Below are 20,172 nucleotides of genomic sequence, written 5' to 3'. Positions count from 1 at the left end.
GGATATTATAATCCAGGTGAAGGAAGCTAGATCTCACCGAGACTCAATTCATGGAAGGGAAATAATGTTATGCTTTAAATTAATCAACCTGGCTGCTATGTAGAAGAACTTTAGAAAGAAAAAAGGGGACACAGTGATCAACAATGTGGCTATCATCCAAGATTAAGATCATAGTGGCTTTTGCAAGGATTGTAGCAGAATAAATGGTAACAAAGTATCATATATGAAATCTAAACAGTTAACTAACTAAACCAAGAGACATGGGAAGACAATAAAATATTTAAAGATCCATAGCGGTACAGTATATGTTTATATATTTAAGGAACTAAAAGAATGCCAGTATACCTGCCTTGCAGAGATCAAGGAAGAAAGTTGTGTACAGATGAGACTATAAAAAACACCCTTAGCTGGAGTGTGGGAAAATAAATTGGAATAAGGCAGAAGTGGATGCAAGAATAATACTTAAAAGGCCAAAGTAGGAGTATTACTAGAAGACAACAGACTGGGGAGGTGGTGGTAGAAAAAGTAGTAGAATTATTTGAAAAACATTTAGGAGATAAAATCCACAGGATTTTGTGATGAAATGAGTACAAGAAGGAGGTGACAAGGATAATTCACATGTTTCTGACTTACACCACTGAATGTACCTAGAGAATAAACACTGATTCTGGGAGAGGCCATGTGCCAGGGGTGCTGAGCATCCCTGCAGAATTTTGCATGGTGTACCAAGAAGGCAAGGAGGACCTGGCTGCTCTTTACCCAGGCCACTTTTCAGGACTGTGTTTGTAGCAAGCAACTCTGATAGTGTCACCCTGTAGGAGGCTTATTTCTGCTTTCTACAAAAACAGTTAATCCCCTAAGCTCGAAGTACATTTTCTGTATTGCAACCCAGAGTGTGTGCAGGAATCCACGACAGGCCTTTGTCGAGTATGTTCAAAGATGCAAAACTACTAAAAAAAAATTAGCAAATCAAATTTAGGTATGTCAAAGACAACAGAAAATATTTGCAAATTTTAAATATATATACCCTTTCACAAAGCAATTGTACCTCTAGTAATCTATCTTACAAAATATTCATGCATGTGCCTGCAAAAATAGATGTAAAAGAATGTTAATCGCAGCAATGTTTATAATAACATAAATCAGGAAAAAGTTAGTGTTCCTCAACTGGGAATCAATTAACTATGGAGAATTTATATCACAAAATCTTACGTAGCAATTATATGCAAAGCAGCTAACATACAAAGATTTTCAAGACACTAAGTGTAGCACAATCCCATTTGTTTTTTAAATTCTATTATGTTTATGTCCAAATATTTTCATAAATTCATAAAAGGAAGATGAGACAGTTAAACGAGACAGGGATCCTGTGCTTTTCGGTTGAGAGAAAAGGGTAAAGGAAGACTTTCATGTTTTACTCTGCACACTTTTATACTGCTTTATCAGTTGCAAAAAAGAATGTTCTCTTATATTTATGTGAATTAAACAAAAAGAAAACAAAACGTGAGGTTATATATATTGTTGCTGCTAGAGTTGGCATTTGAACTCATATCTATTTTCACTAAGTAAACATTAAACTTTTAATTAAGTACAGACTATATGTGATATTGTGACTGATGACAGAAAATATATATTTGGTCTTCGTCCATTATCCGTGGCACATAATTCCCCAAACTCTTGTAATTTCCTATATGAGAACCATAAGGGCATCTTTTGTTATATATGTGTTCCTACTTCCTGAAATAGCTCCAGAGTGATAAAGGTGAAATGGGTGCCTTTTGTTCTTGACCATAAGCCTCTTTCAATCACATCTGAGTTTATGTTAATAAAGTGACTTTTGGAGAGCCCTTAAGGATGGGAATTGGTTGCCAGAGGAAGCAAACGTGATTAGAGTGTTGAAACTTTCAGTCTCTTCTCCTGATCTCTAAGGATGAAGAGCTACTAGAGGTTGAATCAATCATCAGTAGTCACTGATTTAATCAATCAGGCCCATGTCATGAAGCCTCTACAAAAATCCAAAAGAACAGAGCTCAGAGAGCCTCTGAGCTGGTGAACACAAGGAGATGCTGGGAGAGCAGCACGACCAGAGAGGGTATGGAAGTTCCACGCCCCTTCCCATATACCTGGCCCTAGGCATTGCTTCCATCTCTCTGTTCCTAAATTATATCTTTTTATAATGAACCAATAATCTAATAAGTAAAATGTTTTCCTGAGTTCCGTGAGCCACTCTAGCAAATTAATCAAACCCGAGAACATCTTGGGACCCTCCAATGTCTAGCCAAGCACAATCTGGAGTTGAGACTGGCATCTGGGAGAGAGTAGGGCGTTTTGTGGTACCGAGCCCTTAACCTGTGGGATCTGATGCTATCTCCTGATAGGATCAGAACTGAGTTAAATTGTAGGACACCCAGCTGGTGTCACGGAATAGCCTGATGTATGGAAAACCCACACATCTGGTGTCAGAAGTGAAGTATTGCTGTAATTGGATGAGAGTAGAGGAGACACACAGCTGAAATGAGTTTCTTTCTTTGTACTGTATGTATTATAATCTCTATATGTATTGTATTTTTAGACCTACCAATCTTGCCCATTAACAGATGCTCACGAAATAGTCAGTAAATGAATTGTACAGCTATCCACTTTCTGATTCTGGCAATAACCCTCATTCGAGTTGTTTTACTTTGTTTTGCCTTTAAGCCCATTCATTTTTCTTTAAAAAATATTCCTTAAACTTCTCTCCTCCCCTCCCACCTCATACAGATAAGGTAAAACCAACCCAAGCTGGCCCACCATAGTGGTGAGTACATAAATGGTGCTCAGAAAATGCTAATGAATAAATTATTTGATGCCCTCCCTCACATCCTGACAAACACATAAACAAGGAAGGTCAGAATTCAAGTTAATGCTAGAAGAAAACTTAAGTCTCACTCATCCAATTCTTTCAGTTTAAAAATGAGGAGTTAAAGTTTAAAGGAAAAGAGAGGGATGGAGTCTCCTGACTCCCAGTCCAGTGCCCTTCTTTCCACACAAACTAGATTACCAAGAGGCCATTTCAGGTACAAAAGGAAAGCGCGCGCGCACACACACACACACACACACGAAAAGCAGGGAAACTGGAAAACCACCACCTCGCAGGTTTAACAATGCTAACAAATGATCTCACACCACCTGATGTTCACTCTCCAAGTTAACACAGATTTAATAATCCCCTTTGACCAACTGGGATACTTGGAATATGTTTTCTTTGTCCTGTTTTTTAAAAAGAAAAAAAAAAAAAGGAAACTATCTGAATTATGTTTTTCCCCTGAGAAGTCATTCCTCATTTAAGCTCAAGAGAACTCTGTATAAAATTTTTCTCATAGATTTTCTCATTACAGAACCTAAAGAAAAATTTTAATGAACCAAGTTCTAAAACTAAGTCACTTTAAGAAAACCATTCTTACTCCTAAGGACTGGTAACATCCACTGTGTGTAGGAAATAAACATGTCTGATATGACTAAAGTGTCATATAAAATTGTCGAGTATGCTTATTCTTGAGAAGTTTTAACACTTAAGAGATACGACAATTTTAACTTCATTTTTCTTATTGTTTCTGGGATGAATTTCTTTTCAACACTCTCATGTCTTTAAATATTAACAAGAGAAAAGAAAATTATGAAATATTATTTTAAAATTCCTTTTAGATATTTTTTCTTCACACAGGACACTTTATCAGTTCAAAATTATTAATACACAACTCTAAAGTTCAAAATTGATTCTTCCGTCTCTTCTTCTTTAAACTCATGTTTCTAGAGGATAAAAATGCAGTCTTTATAAAAAGATCTGCCAAGTAAAAGACAGCACTTTAAACAGCTAAGAAAAAATATAGTGGATTTTTAAAAACAAATAATTAGTATTTATCTCAAACAGAAATTTCAGAGATATAATCCCTGCCTAGCAAAGGAATATGAACACCACTCCACTCTGAAAAAGCATCCCTTCAACCTGGTGGAAATGGAAGCACTACACTTGAAAGACAGTACACTGATAAACTCAGCTTACTGGACTGTGTATCTAATTAAGAGCAGACCCTCTGACCCTCTTATGTCCTAGCAGAATGTCATCTGGTCGACAAAGTAGAAATTAAAACAAACAGAATGAGGTATCTATTCACATAGAGACTTTATATCTAAATTCAACAAGGTCTTTCCTCTGCAGTGATAAGCAGATTTCAAATCTAAGTCATTTCTGATATAATCTCAAGTCTAGAGGAAAGGTCAAAATGAGATGTTACCAGGATTACTTCTTAAGCAAGACTCAGGATTACAAAGACTAAAGGTTAATCTTCTGGTAAAAACTTGTATTTGATTTTTTTAAATTTATTTTAAACATAGATGATGACATTTTCAACTAAAAACAAGTCAAATTCTGAAGTCCTCAATGCTTATAAAGTTTACAAAATGTAGAATTAGATGTTTAAAAGAAAATTAAGGCTTATAAGTAGTGGCAACACATTCAATCAATTAAAAAATCTACATCTAAAAAGGCAACAAATTTCACACTCAGGTGTACGTATTTCTTAACCTATAATGAAGCACATATTCATGTAATTTAAATGTACACAATAATTTCAATAGTCATCCAGTAATGCTAAATTTACTAAAGAATATTTTAGTTGTGTATCTTGTCCTGACTAAGCAAGGACCACAACAACAAACGTGAAGGTAAATTCTGCATTTCTAAGTTAAAATTATAAAAAGCAAAATCACCAACCACTTCTGGAACATAAATCAAACTGTTAGCAGCTACAACCGTTTTCATGGGTGAATGCTTCTAAGCATGATAAATTATCATATTCATTTCATGAAGAAAAATACTGGTCCTTCCCCTACATAGTAAATTTCTTAATGATGACATTTAAAAGAATTCTATTCTCTGAATTTAAATATTTCTGAGTACACCACAAACTATCCAGGAACAGAGATGTGCCTGTTGCCAAGGAGCTGCTTAGCTAAGTTTTTCTTAAAATTTAATAATGAACTATAGAAAAGGGAGGTAATTAGGAAATGCGATTTAGCTATCATTAATCTACATCAAAGGATTATAATGATGTACATTGTGTGCCTTTCAAATTATCCTCTATTATAGGTTTCACAACAGAAGTTGAGAAATCTCTTTGACAAACTTGTCCCTTATTAAAAATCAAAGGAAAGTACTTTGCTACCATCTGTGCAACATTAACGCCTTCACTGAAGAATGATTATTTTGTAAGTTAAGAAGTATTCAGTACTATCTAAGAAAAAGGCAACACAGCTATTCAAATGCTCATCTTCATCTATTATAAAAAAGTCACAGCATATATGAAACACTATGTAATTCACCACAGAAAGACCAGCATCTCTCCTGAAACCAGAAAACAGAAAAGGGAATTGTGATCTTTGAAAGCATAATCAAAATACTTTTTAAATGTCATCAACACCAGCATGTTTCACAGAACCTGACCAGCACCTGTAAGGTCTGATTTAATATGATGAGGGGCAAGAGAAAATAAAAAATTTTAAATTTGATTCCATTAGTATAAAGCAGAGTATGTTATAGAGAATAAAGTAAAATTATCCATAAATCGTTGTCAGAAAAATTTATGACAATCTTTTCTCTTTAAAGTACACTGAACCAAGGAAAATCTGCTCAAGTATTTAGAAGCTCGATGTAGAAAGTATGACTATAAATCTGGCTTCTTTATCTCCAGTATTTACAATATACTACGTCCATGACTTGATTAAGTTCTTCCTAATTACCCACCTTAATTACAGTAATTATACATTTTAGAGTAAATGCAAGTAACAAGGTTCATTTGGAAGATAAATTGTGCACTACAGGTTTAAAAAAAAAAAATAGAGAAAATGTGGAAGATAGCCAACCATTCCACTTAATTCATCATCTTCAACACCTGACCATCTAACCATGTGATTGTGGAGCAAGACCTTGGGAATCATTAAATCTTATGCCTTTATTTTATAATGAGATCATTTTCCAATTTCCTCATTATAAAAAGGATCAACTATTATTTGTCTCAACTATAGTTCCCTCTACCTACTCACCTCACTCACCTTATACTACTTTAGTTTTAGAAGTACTTGCTATATAAACATAAAGGTACTACATAAAATATATTAAATAAACTACAAAGAAACACAGGGAAATACTCTAAAAAAAAAAAACCTGAAATGCTCTTCAAAGCTAGTTTGTTTTAGAGGACATAGGGAGGAAAAGTTGAAGACAATGCAACTTACATTATAATAAATAGAAAAAATTCCACAAATGGTAATTACAAATCTGGACAGAAATTTATATTTCAGAATTTTTATTTCAGATAAAATTTCTATTTATCATCTTTTATAAAACTAGAAAGGGTGTCACTATTGTAAAATGAACTGTTGAAACAAAAAATCTGAAGATTTGTTTTACAATTGTTTTAATTGCTTTAATTAGGTTTAGTCTCTGGGATATGAATTAAATCTTAGCAATTCAATTTTTCTCCAATTCAATTAAACAAACATAATGAATACCTATCTATACTTTTAACAAATGTGACATGCTAAATGATAAAACAAAAAGAAACTTACAATACGACTGCCTTGCTTAACCTAGGTCCTCAATTTCCTCATCTACAGAATAAAGAGATTAAAGATGACCTTCCAGTTTCTAAAAGTCCGATTATATTTTATCTGAACTGTGAAATTTCAATTTATCTTAAAATAAGTAATGTTAAAGCCAGAACTGCTGAAGTCTGGTAAGGACTAAAGTAATTATTACTCATTATAATAAGGAAAACAAACACAAAATGGCCTTCAGAAAATTAATCACCACAATTCTCTCCCCAAACTCCATCTCTACTCTTAGATGAAAAAGACAGCATTCTAAAAGGCCTCAGGTCTCACACAAAAAAACTTGTTCTAAACTCAATAATTTTCCTAAATCTTTTTAATGTAGAAATATTAAGGCATTTCATAATCACGAACCACAAAATATGAAAACCATACTGATGATTCAAACATCACTAATCACAGTAAAATTTCTTGACAAGTCATCTATCTTCTTTGCATCCCATGGTACCTACCTAGCACCTCAGTATGCCACAACTAACTATGCATTAAGGGTTACTCTCCTCCTCTTTCATCACCATTAAAAAATGTCACGTATCTTGTTATGGGTTAAGCCGTGGCACTCCTACAATTCATATATTGAATGAAGTCTGACACCCAGGATGTGACCTTATTTGGAAACAGAATCATTACAGATGTAATTAGTAAAAACAAGTAGGATGGGACTCTAATGCAATATGCCCAAGCAATTTTCCCTTATAAAAAGGGAAAATTTGACACAAACACACCTACAGGGAGAATAGCACGTGAACATGAAGACCACCATCTATAAGTCAAGGAGAGAGACCTGAAATAGATTCTTCCCTCACAGACCCTTTAGGAACCAACCTTAGCATCACCTTGATTTAGGACTTCTCACCTCCAGAACAGGGAGACAATAAATTTGTAATTTAAGGCACCAGTTTGTGGTAGGTATTTTGTTACAGGAGCCTAGCAAGCTAATATGTTACAATACAGCAACTGGAGAATCAAATCAAAACATCATAAAAGACACAAATCTCAGAGTCGCACCCCAAATTTCAGTGCATGGACAACCAACATTCCTAATATATCATACATCTTTAACCCATTTCCCATTTTTTCAAAAAGTGCAGCTCACTGCCAGCATTAATTCAATTTTACATAAACCCGCTCTCTGAGGCTGAAGCAAATCTGATTGGTTTTCAATGTGAAATTAAATATAAAAACTGTTCTTGGAGTTATTTCTAAACAGAACTTGTCTCTAATCTTAATTTAACAGAAATGTATATATAAATCAGATTCATCAAATGAATCTCCAGCTAACAACTGTTTGAGAACAATGTTAACATCACACGTAGGAACGCTACATTTTCTAGAATTTGACAAAATTACTGTATTTTGTAAATGGAATACCACTATTAAAAACAGAATGCTATAAATAAAGTGATGTCATTTGTTTCCAAAGACTATCGACATACTAGAGCGATGAAAAGGTAATAATAAAAGCGAGATATTTCATGGCAAACTTTGGGGGTAAGGTTAGAACTGTAAACCGTGAGTTATCTCGGGGTAAACGCTGCAGCCAAAAGTGCCGCCAGCGAGAATTCTCGGGGCAAATGGGAAATGGGTTAAGAATCTGATGAAAGCCACTTTCACATGGACATGAACATGTTTTATACTGTACTTAATTCAAGATGCTCATAACCCTCCCCCTCCAACCCCAACACTGCCAAAGATGAACTCTTGATTAACAACTCCTGCTTTAATCAAAGGCATCTGGGGGGAGGGAGGTGGGAGAAGGGAGGAGAGGAGCCAAATCATATACTAATCTAATTAGAAAATAAACACTATCAGCACTGTCTCTGAATAAGGAAAACACAGATGAACTAATCATAAAACTTTTCCTCATTGTGCTCTAAAGAGATTTACAACAAAATATTATATTTTTCAAAACGGTAACACTTTTTTAAATGTGTATGTTGTATAATAATTACATCTGAAAGTAAAATTTTATCACTATAGCACATTTTATAATAAAAGAATGGAGTCTAGTATCATAATCCAATAACAAGATGAAGAAAATTTTCATAGGTAACTATGATTTAAATCCTTAAAATATGGACCTGGTCGATAAGAATTGAAGTGTTTGCCTTGTTTCTTTATTTTGTCTAATCATTTCACCTTTAATAGTTGACAATGACACAACATGTTGGAAAACTAAGTGTTGGAAAACTAAGATCAAAAAGTTTAAAAACAGAAATTCAACCATTTTATATCAGCATTATCAATCATCATTACATCTTGCCAGTTAAGAAAAGGTTCTCCTATAAAGAAATACAAGCTAAAATGACGTGATTTGGTCAATAAAAAGGCAACTCCAATATCTAATTAAGAAGATTCAAAACACTTTCTTTCCACAGCTAATTAGTTCTCAGCAGAAAGCAGAAGAGGAAATTACATAGTTAATACACAGAGTCCAAGAACAATTTGAAAAACATTAACCCCATTTAAATAGAAAAAATGAATATTAGATTTTTGCTCTTTCAAAATGTGTTCATCTAATTAATTCAGTGTAGAAAAGTGATCCATGGAAGAAAGTTGTATTCTTTCTTGTAAATGTATATTTAAGTGAGTTTAAAGACAAAAATCACTAATATTAAAGACAAAATTACTATTCTGTATATATCAAATGGAAATTATCATAACTAAAAAGCAGGCAGTGAAGGTGGTGAAAAGTGTCTGGATTGACAATCAGAAGAAATGGGCTCTATTTCTCCTGCTTCTGGTACTAACTACAAGTGTGAATTTAGGCAACACCATTTAACCTCTCTGGACCTTGGTTTCTCATTTATAAAAAAAAAAAAATGGGATCAGACTTAATGATCTCCAAGTTATCTGTCACTCAAAATGATTCTATAAATCTTAAAATCTAAAATACGCCATTCGAAATTCCTGATAGATTTTTTTACATACTTTGTGATCAATATGAATTCCTCAGTTATTTAACTAAGAGAAACAGTGATATTTCTTACCTGAAAGCTCATTTTCATGTAGCAAATTTTGAAGCTTGCTACAAAGCTGGATCATGCTGTCCAATTGTCTATTTATTTTCACATCTTGTATCCAGGCTGGAGTATAACACACTGGACATCCAGTTCCAATGCAGTCACTTACACAGTTACTTTAAAAGGATCAAAAATACATAATTATCAACACATTCAACAGAATCTGAATTCCAAAAAATAAACATAAACAGAGTTAAAACAGAAGTAAATGAGGAAAAGGTTTTCTGACAAACAGTAGGTAATTATAAAATATTTGTTAAAACAATGTTTTATGAAAGAGTGTGATACAAGTACACACAGAATCTAAATCTAAAGTTGCTTAGGTAATTTGCATCAAAGAGACTTAACTTGGCCAGATATGAGTCTGCAAATAAATCTATAGCTTCTAAAGCAAGAGTACGGAGGGAGACATAAACAAACATATTTAGTACCTAATGCATAGCAGATATGCATCTCAACCTTTCCTATCCTAAACCTTAACACGGCTTCATAGGAAAACTTAGACTTACGGCAAAGAGACTGAAAAAATATTTTTGTTGTTTTTGGACAAGTGTCTAGAGGCTTTAAAGTAGTTTTTGAGAAAAGATCTTTGGTTCTTTCAGACACTTTTATAATCTGTAGATTCAATTAAATTATCTTGGGTTATTTGTCCAGGATTTACAGTCTTATAGTAAGAAGGGTTTTCTTAACTTTGGAGGTTGGGATTACAAATCCTTTGCAAAGCTGATAAAGACATACATGAGCTCTTGTAGAAAAGGGGGTTCAGAATCTCCCCTGAAATCTCTGTGTGAATTCCAAAATAAGAAACCTATAAATCTATTCCTTTCTTAGCCTCACTAGATAGGCTATATAGCAGGACTGGGTAAAGTAACAGTCATAAAAGCCACGTCTGCCCTCAACACTTCATCTCTTTTCATGTGACGCACTCATTTGTAGGCACAGAGAATTCTTACAATATGAGCTCCCTTCAGAAGAAGTCTGTGGCACTTCTAATCTTTGTATCCTTAGATCCTAGCATGAGTCCTGAATCAAAGCAACTCAGTAAATGTAAAATGAATCTATAAACCATACTGGAGCTGGAAGCAGATCGCTAGATTCGATACATGTAAAATTTCTTTAGCAGAGAAAGGAACTTCTTTGAATTTGTTTGTTTATAGTTAACTTGGAACCCCAATATATAAGTAGGTAAACTGATTCCTCAGGGGATTTAAATCAATGCTGTGCAACACTTAATTATTTGAGAAACACTAGTGAAATGTAATAAAAATCCATTCGTCAAAAACGACTGCCTCATTTTCAGATGAAGAAAATGAGACCCAGTCAGTTTAAGACACTTACGCAGCACCATACCAGTACTCAGATCAGCCTACTTTATATATTCCATAATGTTTGTCTTATAATTGTTCACAAATTATTTTGTATACATTAATCCAGAATTCTGGGGAAATACATAATTCCCCAATACATCTGCATAACTCAGTGAGCCAATATTTCTCAAATGACTAATGCATGATGTCATAAAATCATGTTGGGTAAAATATCCATTCAAAGTACAGGATTAAATCAATGGAATTTAATGTAACAGAGTACAAAATGTTCATTGGCATGGTTTTAGATTTCACACTAACAAATTTAAGAAACTATCATTTGCCAAGAAGTGATATAGTATCAAAAAAGAATATCCATAATTATCTAAAATACTCTTCCTTTCTCCAACTACAGATATATGTAAGACCAGATTTTCTTCACGTACTTCAAACAATATATTACAACAGACTGAATACATAGGCAGATATGAGAATTTAGACATCTGCTATTCAGCAAGACAATAAAGTGATTTATAATAATATAAAACAGTGCCTTTCCTCTATTTCTTTGGTCTATAAAATAGTTACTTTTCCTAAAAAAAAAAAAAAAAAAAGTGTTGTTTGTGTTAGTACGTAATGGGTTTATTATTGTTGTTTTTAACTGAATTAGCATTTTTTTAAAAGTGTCTTTTATATGGTAAATACACACACACACACACACACACAGGCTCTATGGGGTTCTCAATTTTTAAAAGTATAAAGTGGTCTGAGACCAAAACTTTTGAATCTCCTTGTCATACGTCTTAAATGACTTATATCTTAAAGTGAGTATCTGGACTACTTTTATCTGGGATTAGCATGAAAGTATCTTGAAACTACACACAAGCAATGATATAAAAGCCTGTGCTCCTACAACCTCCCCCAACTTCTACATTTCAATTAGACTGGATATCAAAACCATCTATTAAAACTGTATTTACAGCGCTGCTCAGCAGTTTTACATAATTCCAAATCTGCAAAGAATACAAATAGCTACCTTAATTCTTAGCAGTTTATGATCAAAATGAACCAAAATTGCACTGAATCGATTCTTTCTTATGTTTATGTCATATACAGATGACCATTTTCTCTTTATAGATGTTCTCATGACTCTCTTAATCTTTCATTGGCTATTTTAAGTCCCAGACCCCTTTAGAATCCAATTAAAGGTCTGGGTCTTGGTCTCTGTCTCTCTCCCTCACACACACTTTACATATAATTTCATGGCGTTTGTTCTGATCCGTCAGCACTCATCTGTTATAAACAATGAGTGCATCAGCTGAAATAAATGAAATCTGCTTGCTATAGAGTGGGAATAGGGAATGGTATCATTTCGTAAGGGGATCACGGGAGGCCTTTTGGAGGAGGTGACATTTGAGCTGATATACAGCCTCAGAAAAATTCAGTAGAAATACATTCCAGAGGAAAGGAACAGCGAATGCCAAGGCCCTGGGGCAGGAGTGAGTCTGACATGTGTCATGTACTGAAAGGAGAAGGTGGCTAGAACGGTGTGCGCCAGGGGAGCGTGGTCTGGCTGGGAGGCAAGAACTTGATCCTGTGCAGAGTCTGGTGGACCTCAGTGCAGAGTTTGGATTCTATTCTCATTATAATAAGAAGCCGCCAAAGGATTTTAAGGAAGGTAATGATATGAATGTGATTTACATTTGTAAGATCACTAACAAGAATGTAGAAAATGGGAAAGGGGACCAGTTATAAACTTATTACGATAGTCTGAGGAGAGATAATATGACAGTAGCTTGGACTAAAGTATAACGATTGTAAACACAGAGAAGAGTGGGAAAATTCAAGATTCAGGGCACATTTTGAGGTAGAAGTCACAGAACTTAATGATGTGAGAAAAGGAAGAAAAGGGGAAGCAGGTATGACTTGTGGTCTCCGCCATGAGCCACACTGCAGTCGGTGGTACACTAATCGCTATGAAGATCACCGAGGCAGAAACAGGTTGAAAGGAATGATGATCAACAGATGTGCCCTGAACATACTAAGTCTGAAATTCCTTTTCATCGTCTGAATAGAGTTAACAGGTACGATTTCCTACCCCCACCCTCCTGCCAGATATGCCCTATATAACAGATCTATATTTCTAGGAACAAAATTGGGACCCCAAGCACAGCTGCCTCCCACACATCCCCTGCCCACTGAAGTCACACAGTAAATTATTTTCATAAGAACTTAAATTTCATATTGCAGTTTATTTAAGCCAGACAGTTTCATAGTCATAACTTGAAATAATTAAAGGATTAATTCAAAGGAGGCTATATTAACCCCGTCTCACAGACAATTAAACTAAGACATTCAATCCTCAAATTGATTTGGCCGGAATAAGAAAGAGGATGATATGAAAATCTAATATTCTAATCTATAAGCTAGGGCATTCATATTATAACATGTATAATTTCATTATAACTGTTATGGCTTGAATCGTGTCCCCCCAAAAAGATGTTGCAGTCTTAACCTCTAGTACCTGTGAATGTGATCTTATTTGAAAATAAAGTCTTTGCAGATAATCAAGTTAAATGAGACCATCAGGGTGAGCCCTAATACAACTGGTATTCTTATAAAAACGGGAAATTTGGACATAGAGGCAGACATGCACTCAAGGGAGAACACTATGTGAACATGAAGCTAGACCAGAGTGATGTATCTACAAGCCGAGGAATGTCAAAGATTGCCAGAAGCCGAAGATTCTCCACCGGAAGGTGGGAAAGAAGCATGAACAGATTCTCCCTCACAGCCCCCAGAAGGAACCAAACCTGCTGATGATATCTGGCTCTCAGACTTCTAGTCTCTAGAACTGAGACAATAAATTTCTATTGCTCTAAGCCACCCAGTTGTTGCTACTCGTTATCGCAGCCCTAGGAAACTAATATAGTATGAACTAGACTTTCGTAATTTGGACAATCTAGATTCAAAACTAACTGGGAAAAAAGACATATTTGAATTATATAACAGATATTAAGTTTTTGCTCCAAGCTTAGGAAAACTATTTATTGAATAAGCTTTATAACTTTGGACAAGTCATCTTCTGAGCTTTGATTTTATATGTAAATTAAGACTGTTATAAAGGTCAAAATGAGATAATGTATAGTAAGTTACTTTGCAGCCTGAGAGTTATACAAACATAAGGAAATCTTATCAATATGATTACATAACTGTTATTACAAAAAAAAACATAGTTAATAGGAACTATATATATGTAGTAACTATATATGCATGATATATGTAATATATCATGTATATCAAGCCAAAACAACTTACCTACAGAAGATGTGCTCACATCCTCCTAAACACACAGGCTCCCTCAGAATATTAGCGCTGTTTGAAGAAAGGAAAACAATCAAGACTTAGTCACTGATAAACAATCTATACCCAACATTTCATAAATCCAAGGTCCAACACTACCATATTTCCCTTTCTCAAAGCAGAAGATATTAAGGATATATTTGTCTTGGTTCAGCAACATATCTGCTGAACTCAAACGGCAACTACCAAACTCAGTACAAATTATAACATTTTTTATAACACATATACTGAGAAGTCACGGAAAGGAACAGCTCTGTTCAAGCATCTCTGAACCCCTTACAACAGGCAAAATCAACCACTGGCTGCTTCTTTCAACTACTAAGATACATCTTCACCTAACAATCCAAAGTGTAGATCATAAATCTCAAAATTAGACCCACAAGTAGAATGACCATACAGTATACCATCCAAATGAGAGCATTTCTGAGAGCGAAGAGAAGTGATAACTGGATAGGATGCTAGGGCAGCAGGTCTAATCCAGGATTGTCCCAGGAAAATCAAACACTTGGTCACCTTGCCTATAAGGACTCAATGTTCCTGTAAAAAAACACTGGTTCCTGGCTATTGTTAAGTAGCCATCTATTTTTCACAGATGCCTTGTCAAAAATACAGGCATTCTTTCATTTCACAGGAAGTCAACTGTTTTATTCCCAAGCAAGTATAAACAGAAATCAACAGGTTGGCAATCTGCAGACTGAAAGAGATTCATGGCATTGGGGGAAGAGACAGAAACACAATTATTCTCAATGTTTTTCACCAAAATATCTGGTATGTTTGACAATCCTAAGAAAATAATGGTCCTTACTAATTAAATATACATCAAGTCATTATATTTAGAAGGCATAATGTAGCAAGAGCAAACAGAAGTTTCTAAAGGATTAACATTTTTCTTGTGCTTGGTTTATTACACTAATCCTAGGACCTTTAGCTGTTTACAATATTATTATCCATATACCTCTGTACATATATCCCATATCAATAGTTTTCCACATTTCTTAAAAGATCAAAGGTATCACACTGCACATTTTAACAAATATGAACTTAGAGTAAAAATGAGCTTTTAAAAGAGTGTTAAAAACAGAGTATGACCCATGTTATTCCAAAGTTACCGAAATGGTGCTGACATTATAAAACCCATTAATTTTTTAAAATTCCCAATATCTGATTTCTCTATCATACCATGTAGGACACAGTGATAAAAATATGACTTGGGATTGCTAGTCACTTTTGTGATTCTGGCAATTAAGATCTCTGTTACAATGTTCATGCTGCTTCTATAATTTTTGTTCATTGTTTGACCTACCAAAACTAATCTCTCCTCTCTCAATCATATTGAATTCTACTTCATTCCGAGCTCTACCTCTGAGATCTCAAAAGTGGTGTTACCTCACCTTCTCCCATCACAACATCCTCTGTTTCTTTTATTGCATCACCTTGACCAAACCTCCTCCTTCCGGCTGCTCTCCACCATGAGAGAACTCCATGCAGTCCATTAGCTCCTTGATTCCCAGCCCAGCCCAGGCCACAGAGCTAACTACTTTGGAGCCATCTTTACCACCATCCTGCTTCCTCTGACTTCTCAGACACTCATAGATGCAAATCTATAATGCTAGATAGGCCCCGCAGTCCACTCCTTCCTCACCTGCTGTCAGGCTATTAATAACTATTATAAAAAGGCTTCAAAAGATATAAAAATATGTCTCTATAAATTTATTTGGTAGCTTTTTTAGCTTTGTACCTCTATCAAATTGATGTATTATATGTTCTGTGAGTAAACAAAGAAATGAATAGACAGCTGTTCAAAACAACCTCCATGTTCCTAAATCCCATTAAACTTACTGGAGCCAAATGGTGTGAACTTTTCACAACTTAGGCTCATTCCTACCTCTTCACCCATAATCTTCCCCCTCCCTCCAGGTGCAGAGGAAAAGTTCTCCTTCAGTCAACCTGCTTCTTAAAATGTGCTTCTCTATTTGTCTCTAGATCTCACATCCTCTGTCTCCTAAAGTATTCTATTCTCATCATTATAGCTACCTTTTTCCATCTGCATCTAAACATGCACAGATAATCTCTTTCATTCAACCTAAAAAAATTCTTTAGATCATGCCTCCCACTCTACCTTCTGCCCCAGCTCTCCCCTTCCTTGCAGATATCAGTTCTTAAATAAGTACTCTATACTAGCTAAAAACATCTCCTTACCTTGCTGGCTTTACCTTCCCACTGCTGAAACTGTTCTCCAAAGCATTTTTGGTCCTCATTCTCTCTGACCTCCCTGTCAAATAACACTGACATCACCTTCTTTCCTGAAACCTTTCCTTCCACTGTTTTTTTTTTGGTTTGTTTGTTTGTTTGTTTTTGAATCTACCTATTTCAGCATTTCCTAAGCTGCTTCTTTTCTTATCTATCAATGTAGCCTACCCTCAGGATGCAGTCCACAACAATTTGGCTTTCTCTGAAAATACTCAACTCAATGCCTTAATTCTTCTTTTTCCAAACTTACACTTCCTTCCTAAGATGACTCTGAACCCTTTATCTATAGTTTGTACCCTTTATCCTAGCAATAAGATGCTATAGCATATTTAGTAATAAACCTAATGTCTATGAATAATCGAGCAGTTGCACTAATTCTTCTAATTATTGAGCAAGAATATATTTTTTATTACTCCTAAGACATAAGACCTTGGAAGAGTGAATGGACAGTATGTGCATGTGTGTGTATTGGGGGAAGGAGCAGGGAGAGGGAAGTGTCAACTTCAAAGGAAGGGCCTGAAGGAAACCAAAGTTTTGCCACTCTAAAATATGCCTCTTAGGGTATTGTTTTTAAGCTAGTTATTAAGAAACAAAAGACCCAGAAAGAACCTTTGACACTCCCCCTTACCTGCCTGAAGGAATTTAGATAGAAAAACCTGCTTCAGGAAGGGAACAATACTTTAGCATCATAATATAAACTAAAGATGACAGACAGACAAAGAGGAATGTAGCAACAAAGCCCGTTTGTAGAACCTTCTTCTGTGTCCCATCGTTTCTGGGTGGTCCAGCAAGAATTTGTTTACATGTTTGCTCTCTCTCAGCTACCTGTAAATTGCCTACCTCCCCTTTGAAATCCCTGACCCCTTCTTTCTTCTCCTTTGTCCAAAATGGCAAATAAACCTCAACTGTCCAATGTGTCTTTTTGAGTCTTATGTCTCATGGCTCACTCACATGTACATCTGTAATAAATTTTGGACACTTTCTCTTGTTAATCTGTTTTATGTTAATTTGATTTATTAGCCCAGCTACAAGAACTTAGAAGGTGGGGGGGGGGGGTTGTATTATTTTTTACACCTGCAAAAGCTCAAAGGAGATACACTACACAAAGGGTGGCACTGATCTGTGTAAAAGCCAAGCTTTCTGACAATGCCTAGAGCTTAGATGAGAAGATATACTGAAGTGAAAGAATTTTATTACAGTCAGGTAATATTTATCAAAATTGTAAATGCATCCAACTTTACCTCAACTATTCCACTGCCAGGAATTTATCCTGGAGATCCACGTGAATGCCTGCAAAACTGAAAATTCAAAATGCCAAAGGTATCTAAACAAGATACCAAAGCTTCCATCAATTAAGATATAGTAAGATTGTCATATATTTTTAAAGAAATCAGAATAGCATAAGAATGTCAAGGGTAACAAGGGATGCCTGGCCATCAAAATAATAATTGAACATTTTATACTTTTAACTCTATATCCAGTCATTTTCAAAGTTAATATATAATAGGTAATAAGAAAACTCATATTTCAGAGTGGAAAGTTAGGAAGCTAATAAATGATGTCTAAAATGGAAAAATATCAAGAACTAGCAATAAGAACATTATTTGGAAATGCAGAATGCTTGAACTAAAAAAGACGAAAGAGGTTGTGTCTAGAGTATAGAACTCAAGGGTGATAAGGAATGAGGCAAAAGAATATTTTCATTATAGTCTGTCCTACTGACCTTACAACTGTGTTCATGTATAATTTTAATTAAAATATTTTAAATGTAAAGGCACTTGGACAAGAATATTCACTCCAGCCTTGCTTATTACAGCAAAAGTCAGGGAACAATCTGAATTTCTACAAACAAGGAAATGGTTAAATAAGTCATGACACATCACCTAATGTACGATATCCTCTCATCTGAGGTATATAATACTTATATAGAGAATTCCTTAAAAGATACATAAGAAATAGTGAGTTCTTAAAGAAGGGGACTCAGACCTACTTGTCATTCATTAATGAATATTTAATGACTATATACCATATTCTTTTAATTTTTTGGCATGTGTATATTACTTTCAATTTTCTTAAAACTCAATATTAGAAAGTTCTTCACAATCTGGTAACTCACAAGCCAGAAAACTGTGGGGGTACAAAAATAACTTTTCCCCCACCTAAGTTCTTCTAGCTGGGCAAATAATCAAATTAACATGAGACAGATAAATAGAGAAAATGCCCAATGTTTATTAGGGATGTACACGTGGAGGCCGGATGAGACATGAGACCCAAAAAAGACACACTGGGCAGGAGAGGTTTATATGCCATTTTGGACAAAGGAGAAGGGGGCAGGAGTCTGGGATTTCAAAAGAAAGTAGGCAATTTACAGGTAGCTGAGGGAGAGCAACCATGTGGTAAACAAATTCTTACTGGGCCACCCAGAAACAATGGGACAAAGAAGTAAGTTCAACAAACAGGCTTTGCTAGACTTCTTCCTGTCTGCCATACTTAATTCATGTGCATTAAGGCAGCGGTCTCCAACCTTTTTGGTACCAGAGATCAGTGCTCTTATGAGAATCCAATGCCTGATGATCTGAGGTAGAGCTGAGGCGCTGATGCTAGTGCTGGAGAGCAGCTGCAAATATAGATGAAGCTTTGCTCGCTCACCCACTGCTCACCTCCTGCTGTGCGGCCTGGTTCCTAACAGTCAGACCAGTATGGGTTGTGGCCCAGGACTGGGGATCCTGGACCCCTGTGCTGAGGTGAATATGCTACGGTTCCCTCTCTTAAGCAGGTTTTTCTATCTGAATTCCTTTAGGCAGGTACGAGAAGAAGGTGAAAGGTTCTTTCTGAGTCTTATGTTTCTAAATAACCAGCTTAAAATCAATATCCCAAAAGGCATATTTGGGGGTGGCAAAACTTCAGTCCTCCTCACAACCTCACTGTTCCTCAACAAAAACTCCGTGCTCTCATCAGACCAGTGTCTGGAACATTTCTCTAATATCCTATGTCCAACAAGCCCATAACTGCTCAGACTTTTCTTTCCCCCGATCCAAAATATACTTCTGCCATCCCCAAAACTATTTAAACCCAACACATTATCCAAAAACTGACACTAATAAAAGTGACACTAACCAAGGAAGCACAGGAATTCTTGGCTTTTAGTTCCCATGTCATCGCTTACAGAAAATCTGTATCCTGCACCAGACACGAAAAGAACACAAAAATCTTAACTTCCACAGCTGAAAGTCTTTTTCAAAAGAAAGGGTTTATTAAGCCATTGCTAACAAAAAAGAAGACAGGTCTCGGAGCATGAAATCTAAAACACCAGCAGTGTGGCCAGGTAGAAAAGACAGTCCTGTCTCTCGTCCTGAGTTTTGCAAGTGTTTTCACATTTTGCAAGTGTTTTCACACATCGAGTAGGGGGTAAAAAGATGTAAACCATTCTGAGAGAATGCACGTTAGCTACAGACAGAAAAGAGGGGAGAAGGTGAAGCAGAGTCTGCAGCAGAGTCCGCAGAGCTCACATGTAAAGAAAAAGCAGAGGCTCCCGGGGGCCACAGTGCCTGGCTATTCTCTCTTTTCGATAATCTTGGAAA

The 20,172-nt window shown here is 35.5% G+C and overlaps 1 protein-coding gene across 1 annotated transcript in view; it reads right to left on the bottom strand.

The window, feature by feature from the left end:
• Positions 1-20,172, bottom strand: part of BARD1 (BRCA1 associated RING domain 1) — a 72,881-nt gene that overhangs the window by 43,284 nt on the left and 9,425 nt on the right. Inside the window, exons 2-3 of the mRNA XM_011358646.2 lie at positions 14,297-14,353; positions 9,639-9,787 (exon numbers count right to left, since the gene is read on the bottom strand). Of these exons, the coding sequence (XP_011356948.1) occupies positions 9,639-9,787; positions 14,297-14,353 (206 nt within the window). The remainder of the gene's footprint in view (positions 1-9,638; positions 9,788-14,296; positions 14,354-20,172) is intronic.

The sequence above is a fragment of the Pteropus vampyrus genome, unplaced genomic scaffold (genome assembly GCF_000151845.1).
Source record: "Pteropus vampyrus isolate Shadow unplaced genomic scaffold, Pvam_2.0 Scaffold42, whole genome shotgun sequence".
In the NCBI taxonomy this organism is placed as follows: Eukaryota; Metazoa; Chordata; class Mammalia; order Chiroptera; family Pteropodidae; genus Pteropus; species Pteropus vampyrus.
The sequence above is the reverse complement of the archived record's forward strand: the minus strand, read 5'-3'. Positions and strand labels throughout refer to the sequence as shown.